The 19,124-nt window shown below is 46.3% G+C and overlaps 1 protein-coding gene and 1 long non-coding RNA gene across 3 annotated transcripts in view; one reads left to right on the top strand and one right to left on the bottom strand.

Annotated features, from left to right (window-relative positions):
- Positions 1-10,162: 10,162 nt before the first annotated feature.
- Positions 10,163-13,061, bottom strand: LOC135443179 (uncharacterized). Its single transcript, XR_010438863.1, has 4 exons — positions 12,694-13,061; positions 12,271-12,398; positions 11,853-11,934; positions 10,163-10,671 (listed from the first exon to the last, which is right to left on the bottom strand). It is a non-coding gene; the product is annotated as an uncharacterized LOC135443179 (long non-coding RNA).
- Positions 13,062-13,478: 417 nt separating this feature from the next.
- The window catches only part of E2F3 (E2F transcription factor 3), a 42,074-nt gene continuing 36,428 nt past the window's right edge, over positions 13,479-19,124 (top strand). For both annotated transcript variants that reach the window (XM_064703408.1, XM_064703407.1), the window contains exon 1: positions 13,479-14,100. In XM_064703408.1, coding sequence (XP_064559478.1) covers positions 13,774-14,100 — 327 coding nt within the window. In that variant the 5' untranslated portion in view covers positions 13,479-13,773. The remainder of the gene's footprint in view (positions 14,101-19,124) is intronic.

Genomic DNA, 19,124 nt, shown 5'->3' with positions numbered 1-19,124 from the left:
TCATTAGCTATCATTATTTAAAAGTATATTTAAAATGGGTATTGATATGAAAGAGAGCAGCAGTATTTATTACAGAGCTATAGAAACTGCCTTATGGACAAAGACCTGAAAACACAATCTGTTATAAAAATCATATTTGATTACAGTGTATAAGTATATTCTGAAGAAAGAAGTACCGAAAAGAAAATCAAAATGACAATCAGTGACTGGAAATTGAAGCCATGTACTTCGAAACAGATTGTAAGCCCAAATGATTTAGAGTAATAAGTTGTCCAAAAAATGGGGAATGTTTAATCTATTTTGATATTAAAATATGATTTAAATTTATTTCCAGAAACTGAAGTGTAGTATTCTAATGAAATATGACTTATTGAATGAAGTAGTGGGAGATATCAGTCAGAAGTAAGAATCCATAATATCCTCCAAAAAAGAATGGCTACATCAAGTGGTTTACTAGGAATGGTCCCAGGCCTGCAACAATTCCTGAACTATGCCCAGAACTGATGTGGGATAATGGTTAGTCAGGACCATAATCATGCCAGCAACTATTCTATATAATTTTAAAATAATAATTAAAAAAACCTGCTTTTTAATTTCTTAGTAACACACAAGTGTCTGGACAGACAACCTCACTTAAGATTTTTGCATCGATTCTTAGTTTATTTCTCTATTTCTTGCAGAAAAAGGCACAAATTGGGCCATTTTATTAATTCAGACCTAAGATGCAACATCACATGATTCAGTAGCACACAAAAATTAAGCTCTTCCTCAGCAAAATTGTAAATTAGACAAAACCCAGGGGAAAAATGGCACAACAGAACAGTTTATGAGTACAGAACATTGAACTGACACACCCACTCATCTCATCCTACCTTACTCAGGCCCATCTCCAGCCAGCTGGGGAAGGGGAAGAAGGAAAAACACTTCCTTTCCCAACACCCTCCAACCCTTGTTTTCTAAATGTACCCTGCCCAGACAGTTAACATTGCACACTTGGTGCCAAAAGATCTCAAGAAATGCATCATCTGAATGTAAATGGGTCCTGCTGAAGCAAAAGATGAGGAAATATCAACATTCAGAAACAGCTGATTTTGGTTCCTTAGCCTGCACCCCATTCCGTATCTCCTAACAGCAGGGTTATTTCTGCTCTTCCTCTCATTTACATGCCAAATGAAGCCATTAATGCTTGTGTGTCAGTTTGATGTCACCAGTTAGCTCTGTAGGAAGGGTCACTTCATTTTCACATTGTCTTCAGAGCCTAGGAGTGAGCAGGTGCAGTAACAGTTTTAACTTGTTATAATGTCAATGAGCCTGAGAAGATGCACTCGAAACTGATTTAGACAAAGAACCCCAACAGCAGGCAGGAGCAGGCTGTATTGCTCAGCATTCACGTTATTAACATACTCTGCTGTCATTTCTGTGAAATCAGTATTCACAGAATTATTCACTCACCTCATACTTGTACTAGCACAGCCGATTTTGCTTAAGTCACAATCAGCCTCAATAGGCACCACCAAGGAAACCCAGTCCCTAAAAAACCTCAGTTAGCACTTAGTTATTAAGTTTTTAAGTACTTTCTCAATAGCAATCCTAGCTTCCTTAAGTACACAACAACTTAAAATTATATTCAGCTGGCAGTGGGTGGAAAGGGATTCTGAGAAACAGCTGAGAAAACTTGGATATGTATATTTTTCTTTGTTTGTTCTTATTTTGCAAGGAGGTGTTTTGGTCAGTGAGTAGAGCTTTATAAATTAGAAGGGAACAGACAGCTGTAAGTGAACTGAGGAAGTGTGTGTGGGTAAAGTTCTGACCAGTGCCTGTGAAAGAAAAACAAAATCTACAATTAGTTATTGGGGACTTAATACCCAGGGGATTGTTCCTTCTGTCTCTAACAAAGCTTCCATTTCAAGGTCACATCTGGCTTGACCTAGTCAGGCAATATTTCAGCTCCAGGGAGGAGGCTGACCTGCACAACCACCACATGTCCTGGCAGCCCTCTCTGCTTCCACAGCTCTCTGCTAAATTAATGCCAGCACCTTCTATCACCAGCATGTGAACTTGTGAAGCACCTCTACACAATGCTTGGCTCATTGTGCAGCAGCATGGCTCCCCTTCAGAGGCTTCTGGCAGTCCTGGGATCAAGGAAGCAATATTAAGACAGCGCATTTTGTAAAGTTCCTCAGGCTTTTTGTGTGTTTCAGTAGTGCTGCCCCATTGGGTGAATCAAGAGTATGTAATTATCCTGTTGGTTTTTGCTGCTCTTTACCTCAAAAATGAGATTTCATGTATCTCTGAGGGATTATACATTTACTTTACCCGTGGTGATTCCTGGAATGCAGAGACATTTAACATTTGATACAACATTGATGAAGTGGTTGACTAGTTCATGAGGATCTCACTAATCTCAGTGCAACAGTCTCCAAAGTTTCCAGGCTCCCAAGGTTTCCCATCTGTCTCACAAGCTTAGAAATGGCATTCTGCAAAATCAGAAGAATGTGAGATCTGAAGAAATCTGTTCCTTTCCCAACTGATTTGCTGCCATCTCTTTCCCAGAAAGACAAGATCTTCCCAGATGAGTCAGACATGAAAGTGAATTAAGGACCAAAACAAGAACTCATTTATACTCCAGCACAGCTAACTTAACCTCCTGCATCATACAATTTTCTGAAACTGAAATGATAAATTATGAAAAACAGAGCATAAGCCTCTATTTTCTATTCTGCTAAGTTCAGAGTTTAAATCTGAGACACAAATTATCTTTGTTCTCATTTAAAAGAAAAAGGATACTTTAAAAAAACCATAAAAGAATAAAAGAGCTAGAATCAGAGAAACATTTCCCATTTGTAAACATTTATAAATAATAATATGCTTTGCAACTATATGCTTCTTCCAACAGCTACTCTCTCTAGTCTCAGAATATTGATGTCTGGCTAATGAGATTCTCATGGACTTGAATCTCCCCCCTACGTGCATTTTATGCAGAAGAGTCCTGGAGAGTGGGACAATGCAAGCTGCTCTCTATTATGTCAGCTCTTACTGCCAGGTCTGAGGAACCTTGACTTTGCAGCTGCACTCAAGCCAACCAAACACAGCCCAGGGCCGCAAACCAGAACGCATCGGCTCTGTTAAGATCCCTTGTAGAGAGAGCCGAGGCTGCTGTAGGGCAGAGCTGAGCAGCCCGGCCAGCTGTGGCTCGGGCAGGAGGAGAGCTGTGTATGGCTGCAGTGCAGGGCAGCAGGAGCTGTCTGCTGAGCCCTGCGGGGCACTGAGGTCTCCTCGGCTGCAGTTTTCTCTCTGGCCACCAGACTCCACTCTCCTGCCTGGGATGCGGGCAGCTGGGACACGCAGGATCCACCGGGCTTGGGGGCTCCCAAGGTCCCACCTGGGAAAGCAGGAATGGTAGGCAAGCTAAGGGCAGAGGAATGGAAGTTGTGTGAGTCACCTGTTGTACAGAAATGGATGAGGACATTCCTCACCTTGCTGGCAAGACGGCAAAAATTCAACACGTTGGCCTCATTAACTGAACTCCTGTTAAGCACAGTTGATAAAAAGTCTGGAGTTTCATTAACTCTTTTAGCTGCTGTCATCCAGCCCACTTTTTTCCAGGCACCTGCACCATTCCTGTCTGCATGTTGTTTCTGTTCATGTGTTGGCATGAGAAAAATTCCCTTCAGCTCTACAGTGAAACAGATCAGGAACTGATACAAGAGTAACCCAGCCCGAGTAAAAGTTGGCTCTAACTCAGATCAGTTCCCCAGCCACAAGCAAAAGGGAGGGGTAGCACAGGAACAGGAACAATTGATAAGTGAAAGGCAGGACTGCTTCTGCTGCTGGCAGTGACAACTTCTGCCTGCTCAAGTTGTGCATGTAACCACAGCCCCAGAGCAGAGTGCTCAAGCCTGAATTGTGGGAGCAACGTTGGATTGCTCTGCCTGTACTCCCTGCTCATATATCCCCAAAAGGTACCTAATTTGAACAGCTCTAGACAAAGCAAGAGGCCAGAAGTCAGAAAACAGGAATTCCCAAATGTCTTCATAAGTACCATGGCACGTTGACAGCAGGGAAGACAGAAGAGAGTCCCGTAGGAGTAGTTCTGACCACATGTGGAAACCTGGGGCTCCTGCTAACTTGGTTTCCACTGTAGGCTAAATATAATGAGTTTCTGAAGCCCTTATGTGCTGAAATAATATTGAAGATTATTTGAAAGTATTAGTATTTGTTGTAAATAATTCTGATGCCTCCAAAGTGTATTTCTTGCAGCTACACTCCTGCGATGATGAAGTCTGAGATTTTGGACAAGCTGCAGGTATTGGAGAAGTGAGGCCATATTCCTGCTAAAGCTATATTGGCAAATCAATTCAAACCAAAGAAAAGTACTAACTGATACTGTACACAGGCATATGAAAGAGGAAGATAATGACAAGCATACCTTTACTTACAGAAACCCACTGTGAGGTGAAAAGTGAATTATTTTAGGAAGAAAATTAATAACACATTAATAATAAAAGAAATGCCTTTTCTTTTATTAAAGGCCCAGAAAAATCTGTGATCTCAAAGCAAACTTGACAAATATTCTGATGCAAAAAGAGTTCCTGAAGTGTTAGAGAAGTTTGAAAGCAAAAGAGAAGGAAGGGCAGGATTTCCTTCTCCCAAAATGGTAATTTCTACTTCTATCAAACCATAGATAATACAAATGTTGAAAAAATCCAGAACAAAACTAAGTTTTATAGCACAGCATGCCTCATGCAACTCTGCACCTTTCTAAGAGAAATGGTTGTTGGTTTTCTGGTTAATAAATAATAAATCTAGCCATTTTGCCAAAGCCTGTAAATAAAGAGTTCATTCCAAAAGTCAGCACATTATGAGAAACAGCCTCAGTGCCTGAACATTTTAGGCAACTACTCCAAAAAGTAAATACAGCATGCAATTTATCTGATCTGGACGAATGTGGAAAAGAGACGTAACAAACCTGGATTGAATTAAGGCATTCCACTAGTATAACTTTCCTACAATAAGCCCACTTGTAAGTTAAAGAAGGATAAAGGAGACCTTGTGTACACAGAGATGAAAGTCTTCTAGTTACAGAAGAGACAGCACCCTAGTAAAGGAGTTCTGCTCATGTATCCTCTAATTGGAGGTAATTTCGAGCTGGATTGATGGAAAGGATGTAAATTGAGTATTGTGGTGCCTGTCCTTTAGGCCCTGACTGTGGCAAGGAAACAGTCTCCCAGACAGACACTTGGCCATTGGTACTCTGCCTCATCCTCTGCCTGCAGCCTAGGCTCACGCCCAGCCCAGGCTCCCACCATGCAAGCCGTGCTTGGCCAACATTCCTGGCCTCCCAGGGAAGCCTATGGGTCTGGAACAAGCACTCAAGCTCTTCCGATCCACTGAGTGGAGAGAAACGGGCACTCAGAGTTAAGAACTGGCCTTACACGCTCAAAAAAAAACCCCAAAAAACCAACAAAATGAGCAGGAAGCTTCAGAGAGGATGTTACTCCAGTTCTTCACAGCAAGTTACTGAGCAGAAAGTGCAGTTTTTTCTGATTGTTTGCCCACAACAAAAGGTATCAGAGGCCTGGGTCCAAATTTGTGTTCTGCTTACTTTGGAACATGGGTTTGAGCATGTGTCCCTGCCCTAGGAAAGTGCACGGGCTGTGGGCACCCTCCGAGGGAGTTGTTCCCCATCCAGCCAGACCACTGTCACAGCAAACCCGCAACAAATGATTCCAAGTAACTGAACCAAAAACCTGGATTGAAGCCTTGGTCTAGTGTGGAAAACTGAAGAAAACTCCAGAAGTTTGAAACAGATGCCTAATCAGAATGCCCTGAAACGGTATTTCCCCCAAAAAGTCACTAAACAACTTGTTCTTTAATAAAAACCATTTGATACAAAAATGCACAAAAATGAACGAATCCTATATTGTCAATATTATATACCTGATCTCAACAACTTTTGAAAACCCATTGTTCCCATGAAGTTCAGAGCATGAGAGGTTCAGTGCCTGCATGAACAGCTGTCCCACAGACACCTACATACTCTGGAGGCCAAGGAGCTGAGGTGAAGCAATCCCCTCTGAGTGCAGAGTCTCTTTACAAACAATTGCTTAGCCTTGATTATTGCAAGGAGATTGTTTGTTCTGCTGGGAGGCAAACGGTTTTCAGTTAGACAAAGGCTGAAACAACTAAAAGATTGAAGGTCTGAGGAGTAGACTTAAGAGGTTAGGTGGCTTGAGAGCAGCTTTACATTAAATTGCTTTGTGTTTTAAGTAACACTTGATCAAGGGGAACAAGGTTTCAATTGATTACTGTGTCAGGACATGGTGCAGAAGGCTACTGTGGACATTAACCCTTTATGCAGAGTTGGACTGAATTGACAAAAGGGATGGGAACTGCACAGAGAGGAACAGACCCAATGTCTCTTATTCCCAGTGAAACCCCCTGCCACAGTTCTCAGAGGGCAAGAACTGAGAGATGTGCAGTAATCTCACAAAGGGAAAGGCAGAAAGTTGCAACAGAAGGACCAGCAGTCTAGCAAGCAGCGAATCCCCTAATCCTGCAACACACAGACACTTAAAGTCACCTTGTGATAACTAGCCTGCATAAGGTCAAGTGTATGTTCTGTCTCTCCATGATAGGGGCACAGCACCCTTCCCTCTCGTCAAGCAGATGGTCAGGCTTGACATTCCTCACTAAAACCCTCCCCAAAGCGGAACTGTGCTGACATACAGAATTTATAATGCATGCATGATTTTTGTTATATTTCCATAAGCAGCATTTGCTGTAAATCAAAACTACATATTTGCCAAAGTATGTAGGTAATGAAGTATAGAAAAGGAAGACTGATAAGTTTATAGATGCATACAGGATTTTTTAAAACATAAATACATGGCTACATGCAAAGAATTGAAATTCTTTTGGAACATCAACAGATTGTGATAACCTTGCCTAGGGTTAAAAAAAATCATTAACCCTGAAAAGGAAACTCATCTGAACCAGGCAATCATTTCTCACCCTACAGTTCTTTTGATATTTAGGTTTAATGGATGCTACACAGGAATAATGAGGAGATGCTACCAAATGATGCTCTGCAACTGTATGTCCTTGCTCCAGTTAGGTGGTCACCTGCTTTCTCTGAAAACACTGAAATAGAAGAGATGTATTATTAATAATAATAAAAAAAAATGTGCTCATGTACAAATAATTTTATGGCAAACTGACATTTCAAGGTTGATGCCTTTTGCAAATTAAGGGAAAATAATCCTTTCATTTTTTCCAGAAACTATTAGGTAAATACACGCAGTAACAAGATCACATGCTGCTTGTAACAGTCATTTCATTTCTAAATTCTCAGATCACATTCTTAGAAGAATTTACAGACTAAGGAAGTCAATTTAGTTTTAGTTTCATTTCTCTAGTTTTTGGGGGGTTTTTTGGTTTTTTATTTTTTTGGTCTATATAATATAAAATATAATCATAATCCCTGTAAATTTTAGAAGTGTAGATGTGATTAATGAAATTGCTCAGGTTTTTATTTGTGTTTATTCTCAAAAGGCTTCCTAGAAGGGATGCCTGTATATTACTCTCTGGGAGGGTAGGACATGCCTATACTTAAGGGTATCCAGCATTTCTTATTCTGGGACACAGCTTTTCAACCTTCTGTCACCTTCTAAAAGCTAAATAATTTGGTCTGAAATTTCACACAGAAATCACTTGAGAATCAAGGCAAAGGAAAACAATCTGTCATTTAAAAAACTGACAGGCTTTTCTTTGTAGTAAAGCCTTGAAATCTGGTCAAGAATAAATCTAATACAATTTTTCTGAATTTTTTTTTTCTGAAAGTAAAACATACTGAACATCTCAGCTCACAATTGTTTAGCAGAGATTCAGAAGATGTTATCCTAGGATGGCAATCATCAGTGGAGGGAGCGAAAAATAGCATCACAATCCAGACAGAAAGAGAACAAACTTTGGCTTTTCCAGTTATCTGACTGCAAGAGTCCCATGGGAGATTGTCCTGGAGAGGAGACCAGAAGATCAGTTGCTTTTCATGGATGGCCTCCTCCACCTTTAAGATGGTCCCACCCTAATGAGCCAGAAATCAAGCAAAGGCAACAAGAGGCTATATTGTATAGATAGTTAATCTATGGTATATCTATAGGTCCTAACAAAACTCAAAGGAAAAATGTAAGAGGTGGAAGCAGTGATAAGAGGCCCAACAATAATATGGAGATGCTGTTCAGGCATTCATGGAGGGGTTTAGGAAAGTGAAAGCCCTTGTGAAACTGAATCTGGAGAGGAATGTGGAAGGCAAGAAGAAGAGCTTTTCTAAGTACCTCAACAGCAAAGGAAAGATGGGGGAAAATATGAGCCCACTGCTCAAAGGAGAAAGGAACTTGGTGGCAAAGGACAAGGAGCAATCTGAGGTACAGAATGCTTTCCTTGCCTCAGTCTTTCCTGGCAAGATTTGTCTTCAGGAACCTCAGCCTTTTGAGACACCAGTGGGAAGGTATAGAGAAAAGAGTATTTACTCTAGGTAGAGGAGGACCAAGTTGGGGAACATCTAAACAAACCAAATATATACAGGTTCATGGGATCTGACAGGATATACCAACGAGTGCAGAGGGAGCTGGCCAATGTCACTGTGAGGCCACTGTTGATAATCTGTGAAAGGTCACGGAGACTGGGAGAGGTTCCTGACAACGAGAAAAAAGTAATTATCAATTCTGTCTTTCATAAGGGCAAGGAGGATTGGGGAACTAAGGTCTGTCAGCCTCACCTCAGTCTCTAGAAAGAAGGTAATGGAACAAATTATCCCAGAAACCATTTCCAAACACAGAAAGATGATTTGGAGTAGTCAGTTTGGACTTATGAAGACAAGGACAGGCTTGACAAACATGATAGCCTTCTGTAACACTAGTTCAGTGGATGAGGATGAAGCACTGGATGATATTTATCCATCACTAAGGCTTTTGACAGAGTCTCCAGTAATACACTCATGAAAAAATGGATGAAGCATTGGGTAAGTTAAGGGCAGTGAAGTGGAATGAAAACTGACAGAACTGTGAGGCCCAGAGGGCTCTCATCCAGAGCACAAGGTCCAGCTGGAGGCCAGTCATTAGTGGTGTCTGTTACAGGTAATGCTGGGGTTGACAGTGTTTAACATCTTCTTTAATGACCTGGATTATGGGATGTCACACTTTCAGTGACAGCAGGAAACACACATCCCATCAGTCTCAGTATTCCCTCCAGATGTCCCTTTGCTGTCACACAGGTTGTGTTCCAGATGTGTGGTATCCTTCCCTTCTCAACTCTTCCTTGCATACTCGTGAAATCAAGCTCCAAAATGCAGGAAATTAATTACTTGAAGGTTAATAATTAGCAGGCTGGGGGGGGTGGGGGGGGTTGTACAATGCCAGTTCTACCCCTCACATGTATGCACAATGACATGGTCTTTTATTATGTGGACATTTTTCCTGCACAGTTCTCATTCAGTATGAAGGATGGGCAAGTCTCATGGAATAGGAAGCTCTTGAGTATTCACTGCCCTCATAATTATTCCATATACAGGGCTATCCATTGCTTATTACTATTTATTCCTATTACAAACTTTCTTAGAGAGAGTTTTCACTTAGGAATGTCCTGCAGTCTCCATTGTAACATTGTCCAGAATCTTCTTCATGGGAGAAGTCTGATTGGAATCCAGGTCTTCAAGTTGGATTTAACCATTTTAACATCTAGGCAAAGATTTTGTTATTGCTTCCACTACCTGCAACAAGGAAGAATCTCAAAAAAAAGCAATTCTCATTACACATTATTTTCAGGACAAATGCAGCCTTTTCCCTAAATGTCTGCAAATTGCTTATCATCACACAGATAAAGACCATATTGGCAAGGATAGCAGGACACTACCATAGAACCATACTCACAAGGAAAGATAAATCACAGCTGCACACCAGCCTTAATTATAGTATCTCCTAAGCCTTTGTGTTCTGCAGGGTACTTTCTCTGCAACAGATACCTGGATGATGACATCCCTTTAGGCAGTAATTTGTTTTTTATAGACCAACAGAAGTCCTTGGGCCTGCAATTAGCTTCCTTTATGTAGCTCTCTGTACACTTCCTATGTATGTTTTAATTTCCACTTTCTTTAGGTTCCTTCCACTAGCTCCAGCAAGTGAAATGCACATTTAACAGGTCCCACTGCAAACTGAAATATCTGCCACAGAACTGTGTTTCAAGAAAAGAACAACACATCTCTTCTCCCGCAGTATTTTCTGCAGATTTCAGTTTATGGACAGCAAAGTTGCTGTTCAGATGAACCCCATGCTTTTTATTTAAAGATCTTCCACCAGGCATGCCACAGTCACAGCACAACTCCACTTCCAGAAGACAGGAACACAGGACCCTCCCATTCAGATGATATGGGCCCTGTGCCCTGGCCATCCCATTTGGCTGTTGTACAACTCCGGGACTAGCTTTTAACACAATATGTCTGGTTACAGACATGAATCTGAGGTAAGGATTTATTTTCCATTCTTTTGTAAAAATAGCTCTTGTTTTTTTCTGGGTTTATTGCAGTTCAGTTAAAGTGTCCTTCTGAGAGTAACACTGTTTTCCTTGCTTCTTGAAAACTTCCAACCTTTCTTATGCATTAATCCAGACCCTTTCCTTCAAAAAGTAGAACAACACACAAAGAAGTAAGACAGGATTTAACTGTTAATAGTATAGCTTTAGTTTATTTCAACTACTTGACTTACACCCTTGACAGAGGAATGAGCTCCTAGAAACTTAGATGATGAACCAATACATGACAGTGAATTCTGAAGTGTACCATGCATTAGCCCATGCACTGTCTGTTTTACTCCCTCAATTTAACTGCGCTTTGTTTCTGCTCCTGGGATCCTGGCTAGTCACGTCTATATGGCTCTTTTTATACTCTAATTTGTGCTGTTCTTTTTGTTTAAAGGTCTGCTCTAAGGACTCTAATTTTGCCATACTCATTCTGCTGTGGTTTTTATTTATTGCTTTCTTTCCTTATGCTGAAATATCAAGGCCCACGTTTCTTCTTTCCATCTTGCAGGATCCTTGAAACCAATGTAGTGCTACTATTTCGATACATATAAAAAAAATTAAATCTTTACTTTGAGCTATGAGCACATTGCCTGCCTGCACTTTTCTTTCTGTCTGGACTTTCTCTTCACCCTTTGCCTGCTGTTCTTGTTTCTCAGCCTCTTCCCTGTTTTGGCCCTTGGATGTGCCTCAGCTCTGCACGAGGCAGTGACTCCTGCCATGGGGCACTCTTGCAGGATGGGGAATTAGCTGAAGATGACAGGGACCATGCCAGAGGCAAACCATAAAAGGTGGTTGAGAAGGAAACTGGAGATGAACTACACAGTAGGGAAAGGTTTGTGTTTCTGCCTGCTTCTCCTTGAGGAGCCTCACCCAGCCAGCAAGGTGCTGCTCCACGTGCTGTGGCCTGGGCATGTTAAGCACAACTTTTACCTGCTTCACCTTGTGCATGGGCACAGAGCTGGACATTGCTGGCTGACCTCTTAAGAGCAATCCACAGTAGCAGAACTGATAATTTGGGTGAAACTTTAAAGACTGCCAAAGTTCTGCAGAAGAACATGAAATTTTCCAGGCAATCCCTGCTCCCACCTGGGCTGGAAGGACCATAATGAAGGCTTTTAGGTCTTGGATGCTGAGTACAAATGCAGACTTGCTAAAATAAGTCTTTCTCATCTATTAAAAAGACTTCATGGTAAGCTACTGTAGGATTTCCTTACCACAAAGTTCATTGATCCCCAATTGTCTAGATTAAATTTAATATTTCCTAAAAAGTTCATTACCCGCTCCACAGAGGAAGAGCCATCTTCTGTCACCTTTTGTGTATCAGGTCACCACTGTCATCCCCTCTTCCCCTACTTTTGCCTGTGACAAAACAAAAGCCAGAAACAAAGGTTTCTTCTTTTACAAAGAAGGACACATTTTTCTGACCAGGTTTTCTTGCCCATTTTTCCATGGATTCTCTCCATGTGGTATCTTTCCTAAGGTGCAGTGCCCAAAATTGCATCCAGTAGGGTAATCAAGGCTTTTTCAGTGCCAAACAGGGCAGAATTTATTCTTTTGATGGAAAACATGCCCAGAATGGAAGATGCCCTTATTTAATATCAACAGTATTGCACCTTAGTCCTCAATCTCTGATTGACCTGGGGTCAGACCAGGAGAACCTTTAGGCAGGGCTGAGGATTTGATAGAGCAACTCACTTGGTCATGCCTCTGCTAGCGATGGAAACACGGAAGGTTCCCAAGGAAAAGGATCCTTATCTGCCTGACTCAGCAGCGGCAGCCTGGACACGCTGTCTGTGGAAGCACTGGTTGAGGGAAAGGTGTGTCTGGAAAAAAACATGAGAAAATAGGGCATGGCCGGTGGGTGCTGGGCAGGGTGGGGCATTTAATAAATTAAAGGGGCCTGTTGGCAATGCAGCTTAAATTCAGGGGTAGGGCGGTGTTTGGCCGAAGGTTGGACTGAATTATCTTGGAGATCTATTCCATTCCTTAACGATTCTATGATCCTAAGGGGGCAGTTAGTAAGTGAACTGGGAAGAGCTAGTGAGCATACTTCCACTGTTTCACCTCTTGGAAGTAATACAGACCATGATAGGAGGGGGTATTTTGCTAATCGCTCACTTTTTGGGGGAGAAAAATAAGTAAAGTGCTTCGGGTGAGCTGATTTGAAAATCTGTGGATGCAGGCGCACGGAGAAAGCGGAAAAGCCGTTCCCCAGCTACCGGAGGTGACATCCCGCGCCGGGACGCTTTTACAAGGTTCCCTGGAACTTCCCCGCTGGCGCAGGCCGGTGCCTCTCCGAGCAAGCCGGGGCGAGAACTCAGGTGACCCCTCCCGAGGCGCAGAGCCGCCGCGCGGGAACGGCACCTCCGGGCAGCTCCGCAGCGGCAGCGATCGCGCCCACCGGGCGGGCGGGCGAGAGCCTTCCGAGGGCTGCGGAGCGGCGCTCGCCGCACGGCCCCTGCACCGAGGGGAGCCCGGCGGTATCGGATCAGGGTCGGGGTCGGTGTGGGATCGGTGTGGTCTCGGATCGGTGTGGGTTATGGTGCCGGGGCGGGCCCGGGGCGGGCCCGGGGCGGGGCCCGGGGCGGGCCGGGCGCTCCGTGCGGGAGCAGCTGTCACTGTCAGCGAGCCGGCGAACCGGGATCCCGGCCGCGCGCAGGGGGAATCCCCCAGCCTCGCCCCCGCAGCCAATCGACGCGCCGGATGCAAATCGCGGCCTCGCTCGGGCCAATAGGAAGGCGGACGGGCGGGGAGGCGGCCCCTCCGTTGGACGGCGCGGAGGTCGGCGGGGGCCAATGAGGCGGTGAGGCGGGCGGGGCGCGCCCCGGGGGCGGGGACATGCAAATTTAGTTTGAAAAGAGGGCGGGAAATCCGAGTTTCGCGGGAGGCCCTTGGCGCGTAACCCGTCTCCTTTCCCTTCATTCATTGTCAGCAGCCGCCGCTTCCTGGAGCCATTTTCCAGCCGGCCCCACACAGCGGGAGCGGCCCCGCTCCATCCGCCGCATCTGCCCGCCCCGCCGCCTCCGTCCCCCCCCGGCGCCCCGCATCCTGCAGCCGGGGCCCCCCCGGCACCCGCAGCCCCCAGTATTTTGTGCGGGGCCTCGGCATCGAGGAGGAAAGGAGCTGGGAAGGCCGGGGGGGGAGGAGGGACGGGGGGGAGGAGGAGACGCGGCTGCGGGGACAGACCCGGAGGGAAGGATGAGAAGGGGACTCCAGCCTTCGGCCCCGGCAGCAGCGCCGCCGCCCGCGCCGTCCACGGACTCCAGAGCAGCCCCCGCCGGCTTCCCGGCCCGCTTTGCCGCCGGCACCTTCATCCAGATCCGCAGCACCGGCGCCGTGGCGGGGGCGCCCTGTGTTGTCTCCTCCTCCTCCGCCGCCACCGCTTCCCAGGCTCCCGGTGCCTTTGCCCCGGCGGCGGATGGGGGCCAGCCCGCTGGCAGCTCGCTGTACTGCACCCCCCACGGACCCGCCGGCAGGACGGCGCTGCTGCAGCCCGCTCTCGCCGCAGGCGGAGGCCGCCCCCCGGTAATTTTGTGTTTTCCCCCCGTCCCCGAGGGGAGGGTGAAGGGGACGGGGGGGGATCCCGCCGCCGGCCGGACCCGGGGGGCGGGCGGGGTGCGGGGGGAGGGCAGGAAAGGCGGAGGCAGCGCTTTGTTGCAATAAACTTTCCTGCCTCCTTCCCAACCCCCGCTGCCGGGTCTTATTGAAAAGGAGAGGGGGAAAAAAAGGAAAAAAAAAAAAAAGGGAGGGGGGAAAATAATAATCCCCCGCCACGTCCCGCCGCACGGGTGCAAAGAGCGAACAGCCGGCGGCGGGGAAGGGCCCCGGGGCGGGGGGCCGGGCCGGGCCGTGCCCCGCCGGTGTCTCCGCTTCACCCCCGGAGCCGCCGGTGACGTCTGGCACACGTGCGCGGAGGCCGCGGCTGTGACTGGGAGCCGGGGCGGGCGGGGAGGGGGACGCCGCTTCCTCCTCCTCCTCCTCCTCCTCCTCCTCCCTCTGGCCTGGGACAGCCCGACCGCCGGCCGGCTGCCCCCGGCCCCCGCCGCTCTCCGAAATGCCCCTGCAGCAGGTCAGTGACTCGTGGGGCGGCGGCGAGCACCGAGCCTCCTTTCCCCCCGCTTTACAATTTATATCCCCTCCTTAACATTTACGCCCCCCCCCACCTTCAAAAAAAAAAAAAAAATTCCGCCTCCCCCACTCGTGGGGTTTTCTTTGTCCTCGCCGATTTCGGGTGCGCGCTTGGCCCTCGTGGGCTCCGCCGAGTTGGAGCGCGGGGGCGGGCGCGGGGCATCCCCGCCGCCGGGGGCCGTGGGCGGCGGGAGGGGCTCAGCTGCCCCCCGGGCTCCGGACCCCCGCCCGCCCCGCGGCGTGGGATGGCTCCGCTCCTCCCCACTCCCGCCCCGCTGCGCCCCTGCCAGGGCAAAAGGGGCTTTAGCACCCCTTCCCCCCGCCCCCTTTTCCCTGCCTCTGGTCGGTGATGGTCCAGGTATGGGATGGTGCTGTGATTGTGAAATACTTCTGGAGGAGCTTTGGGGGCAGCTGGGAGGCCCGTGAGGATGGCGTGAGCTGCCTCGTGTGTGGGTTTCTGCAGGTGTTGGTTGCTGATTTAGTGGTGGAAGTTTCAAGGCTCATCAAATCCCATCCCAAGCTTTTTTAAAAATTATTATTATTATTTTTTACATTTAAAAATAAGTATCTTTGCTGTAAAAGAGAATAGATTTTTTTTTTATGCTCTTGGTCTTCAGCATGTCCTAATAGTACTCAGTGTCAAGCAGGCTACTTCAGGCCACTTTGTAAATATTTGGCTGTCCTATGTGAAGGTTGATTCCTAGAAGGTGGTGGTAAGTGAATATAAAGAGGAGCATATGTTACATGATGATTCTGGGAAAAAAATTATACAGGCTTTTTTAGCTTTGTGGGAGGGATGTTGATGTCATAGGAACTCCTAAATTTTCTCATTAATGGGTCCTGTAAGACCTTCATGTATGATTTGAGTGCTTTTTTTTTTTTTTTTATGTATGCTGCTCACCTCTGGGAGGAACTCCTGGCCTTACAAACCTGGGAAGGCTAGTTTCTACCTTAAAGGTTTGAAACTGGGGAAAGTGATTTTGGCCTTTGCCTGCAAAGAAGTCCCCACACAAGTGACGAGTTTGTTGTATACCCTCAGCCCCCATATTAACTTTAGGGAGAGATGTGGGATGGAGGAGGAAGAGTGTGGTCAGGCCAGCAGAATCTACAGCTGCTGGCTGGCACCCTCACAGGGCGATAAGCCATGCATGGCACACACCAGGGAAGGGGCTGTGCATCCTGAGAGCCGTGCTCATGCAAGTGCCCTTCTTGGAGCTGTGCTGGTTTGCTGCAGATCCATCTTTTGGGAAGTCAGGCTGAAGCGCCCTAGTGCTCTGCCTGGACTTTCTGCACCCCAAACTGCTTGGCAGGGACACTGTCCGGCCCTTTCTGGTCTGTGGCTGCCAGGCAGCTTTCCTCCAAAGTCATGGAGGATTTTCTGGGATTGGGAAGTGAGGATGTGCTGCCCTTTGTTCCTAGCTGATTATTTTTGACAAACTAGCATTGGGGACTGGTGAAAGGAATGAGAAAACACTGGGTAGCTGAGGCAGTGAGTAGCACCAATATAAATTTAGCTCTTGATTATTGAGTTGCAAGTAGTGGATGGAGTCTGAGACCCCCAGCTGAAAACAAGGCCCGGCTATGCAAAAGACTGTAGAGGTAAGTCTAAAATTTGGCCAGCACACCTGCACTGGTTAGGATTATGAAAATACTCTTGCCTTGCAGATGTAACTGCACTGGCAACCCACCCATCACTTCCAAATATAAACTATGGTATGACTGAAAAAGAGTCAGTACAGCAGAATAGTTTAGGCTGTGCAGGGAGGTGTTCAACTACACGAGCAAATGAAAAAGGTTCTTTGGCCCAGATAAGCTGCTTCCCCTTGGGAATTTGGTAGTTCTTTTATTTGTGCTTGTGTATGTGTAACACTACTGGAAAGGCCTTGAGAAGTGGCCTAGTCCATAACAACAGGCCTCTCCAGCCCCACACTCAGGAGAATTTGCACACTGTGCCATGTCCCCAGCAAGCGTCTCCATAGTGTCCAAAGCCAGTTCCTTGCCCTGTGGCAGCTCCTGTGCCTGAGGGTTGCTAACTGGGCCCTGGTGCCCCGGAGAGCCCTGGCTCTGGGACACTGTGACCCCGCCTGCCTGCCCTTTCAACCTGAGGGGCTTTTACAGGATGTCTGGGGAGTTAATGGAAAGTGTTACCAGGTGGATCTGAACCCCTGCTATGGCTTAAACACCAGCAGTAATGAAGAATTTAACCCTTGCAAAGCAGCCATCAGCTTGCTCCCCTTGGGAGACCCTGAGCCTCTGGAGACAGGGTCAGTGCTGTGGCAAGGGGCCAGTGGTCCTGCATCCTCCCATGCTCTCCTGCTGGGGGCTGGTGCCTTTTCCCTTCTGGAATCTCAGGCTTCCCAGGATGGAAAATTAACCCTGACCTAAATAAATAAAGGTTTTCTGCTGGGCAAGCAGGTTGAACCAGCTAATGGCAGGTCTGGGAAGTGCCAGGGACCATCAAGAGAAAATAGTGGCCAGGGATATGGTATAGGAGTTGTGACACCACGCTCTTTTAGTGTCAGTGGGTTTGTGAATTGACTTGGATCCTCATGAGAATGCAGGAGAAATTAATGGATGAGGTACCCCAAAAGCATTCTCGCTGGGGTTGCCTTCTGACTTGGTGTGAGAAAGTCACTACCATTTGCACTACCCTGTACTGAGAAATGGGCTTGCTATAAAAGCAAGCTGCTCAAAATGTTTCTAATTCAAATAGTGGAGAATTTCTTACTGTCTTTGGGCTATAAAGATAAGCCTTTAAGAAGAGGGCCATTTTCTTAGCCATGAGAAAATGCTTAAATGGAGACACCACCCACATGTTAAGTCCTTTTTAAAAGGGGCTAAATCCTCTTAACAACAATATCTTTAGAGAACTCCTGTGGCCTTTAGATGACATGAGCTGTGGAGAGGCTAGTTCGGCATACTTCAGAAGGGGGCAGGAGGATTTACATTTCCAAGCTGAATACTTAGTACCTCTCATTTTTCTGGTGGTTTAGAAAGTACCTCTTCCTTCCTCCCTCCTTCTCAGCAAGATGCAGCTGGAAGGGGAGAAAAATGGGGTAACACAGTCGTTCTCCTAGGTGTTATGTAAAGGAGCAAGCCAAATAAGACATAAATAGTGAACGAGGATTTAAGTTATGGAAGAAGAACATGTAAGTCACATAAAGAAGCAGGCAGTTAACTTAGTAGCTTTTCTTTATTTTACAGCAATGAAAAATTTTGTATGTGAAGACCCCGGTGTTTTCATATTCAGATTTGTTTTCTTTGCCTGATATGTTGTGTTAGCAAAAATGAATGTTAGTATGAGTCTGGGACCTTTGCTTTTTGACTAGCATTTAAGGGATTTTCTTTGTTCAAATCCCTCTTCTCCAGCAACACAGTGTCTCTGAGCCCCAGGAGGTACCACATGGTCCTTTGGGTGCAGCTGTCTGAGGCGGGTTCGAAGAAGTACAAATCATGATGGCCCTAACCACGCTGACCAACATCTTGTGAAACGTGGGCATCCTACTAAAACCCCACAGGAAGAGGCTGTAACTTGCTGATGGCTTTGCTATCCTCATGCAGAGTCCAGCTGTGCTGGTGTGGCTCCATCTGCACCAGAGCTCCTGAGCATGGTAGCCCCACAAAGATGATAAGGGCTCTTGGCAGGGTTCCATGAGCAGCTGAGCTGCTCAAAGGCTTTAGTGTTGCTGGAAGGAGTAGGCTTGCTTGTCCCTCACTGTCTCCTCTAGATCATCTCCTTTGCTCTGCCTATGACCAAACAGGGTTCTTCCCCTCCTGCTGTGCCTGGGGAGCATCTGGCTGTGCTGACAGGTTGGGTTTTATTCTGTTTTAACAAGGAAGAAGAGCTGGGTGTGAGCACTAGGTCTGGCAGGTATCTTGGGCCCAAGATGGAGTGAATGAGAAGGAAGGAGACAGGAACTTGCCCATGCAGTGGTGCAGAGGTGTTAAATTGTCCCAGCAAGCCTCCATTTTATCATGTTGGTCTTATGGTTCTTTCTGTGAGTGTATTTTTCTTGCACCACCAGTCTGCTTACCAAAAATCTGGGTAGGGGTCACTTTATGTCCTGTTTATTCTTCTGTAGAGGATGCTCTACATGGTTGAGCCAATACAGGCATTTTGTTTTCCCCCATTTTATTCCAGGTGTGTTGATGCTGTTCTGTTAATTTTTACTGTGTGCTTATCTGTGAGTATGTGCAAGCATTCACAAGAAGAATAATCTTTGAATTCAGGAACAGCTGCATATTTTGCAAGATGAAGGGTTTCCCCACTACTTCTCTGACTATGACTGTGGCAAGTGTTTCAGGAAAGAACACAGGGAAGGAGGCTTGCACAGGAAAGGCCTTCGTGCTTCAAGAGAGCACTTTCTTGGTCAGGGGTTACAGTGGGTTTCATAGCTTCCAGTGGCTGGTGGTTTTTATGA

Source organism: Zonotrichia leucophrys, chromosome 2 (assembly GCF_028769735.1).
Source record: "Zonotrichia leucophrys gambelii isolate GWCS_2022_RI chromosome 2, RI_Zleu_2.0, whole genome shotgun sequence".
NCBI classification, from domain to species: Eukaryota; Metazoa; Chordata; class Aves; order Passeriformes; family Passerellidae; genus Zonotrichia; species Zonotrichia leucophrys.
This window is presented reverse-complemented; position numbering and strand designations above follow the sequence as displayed.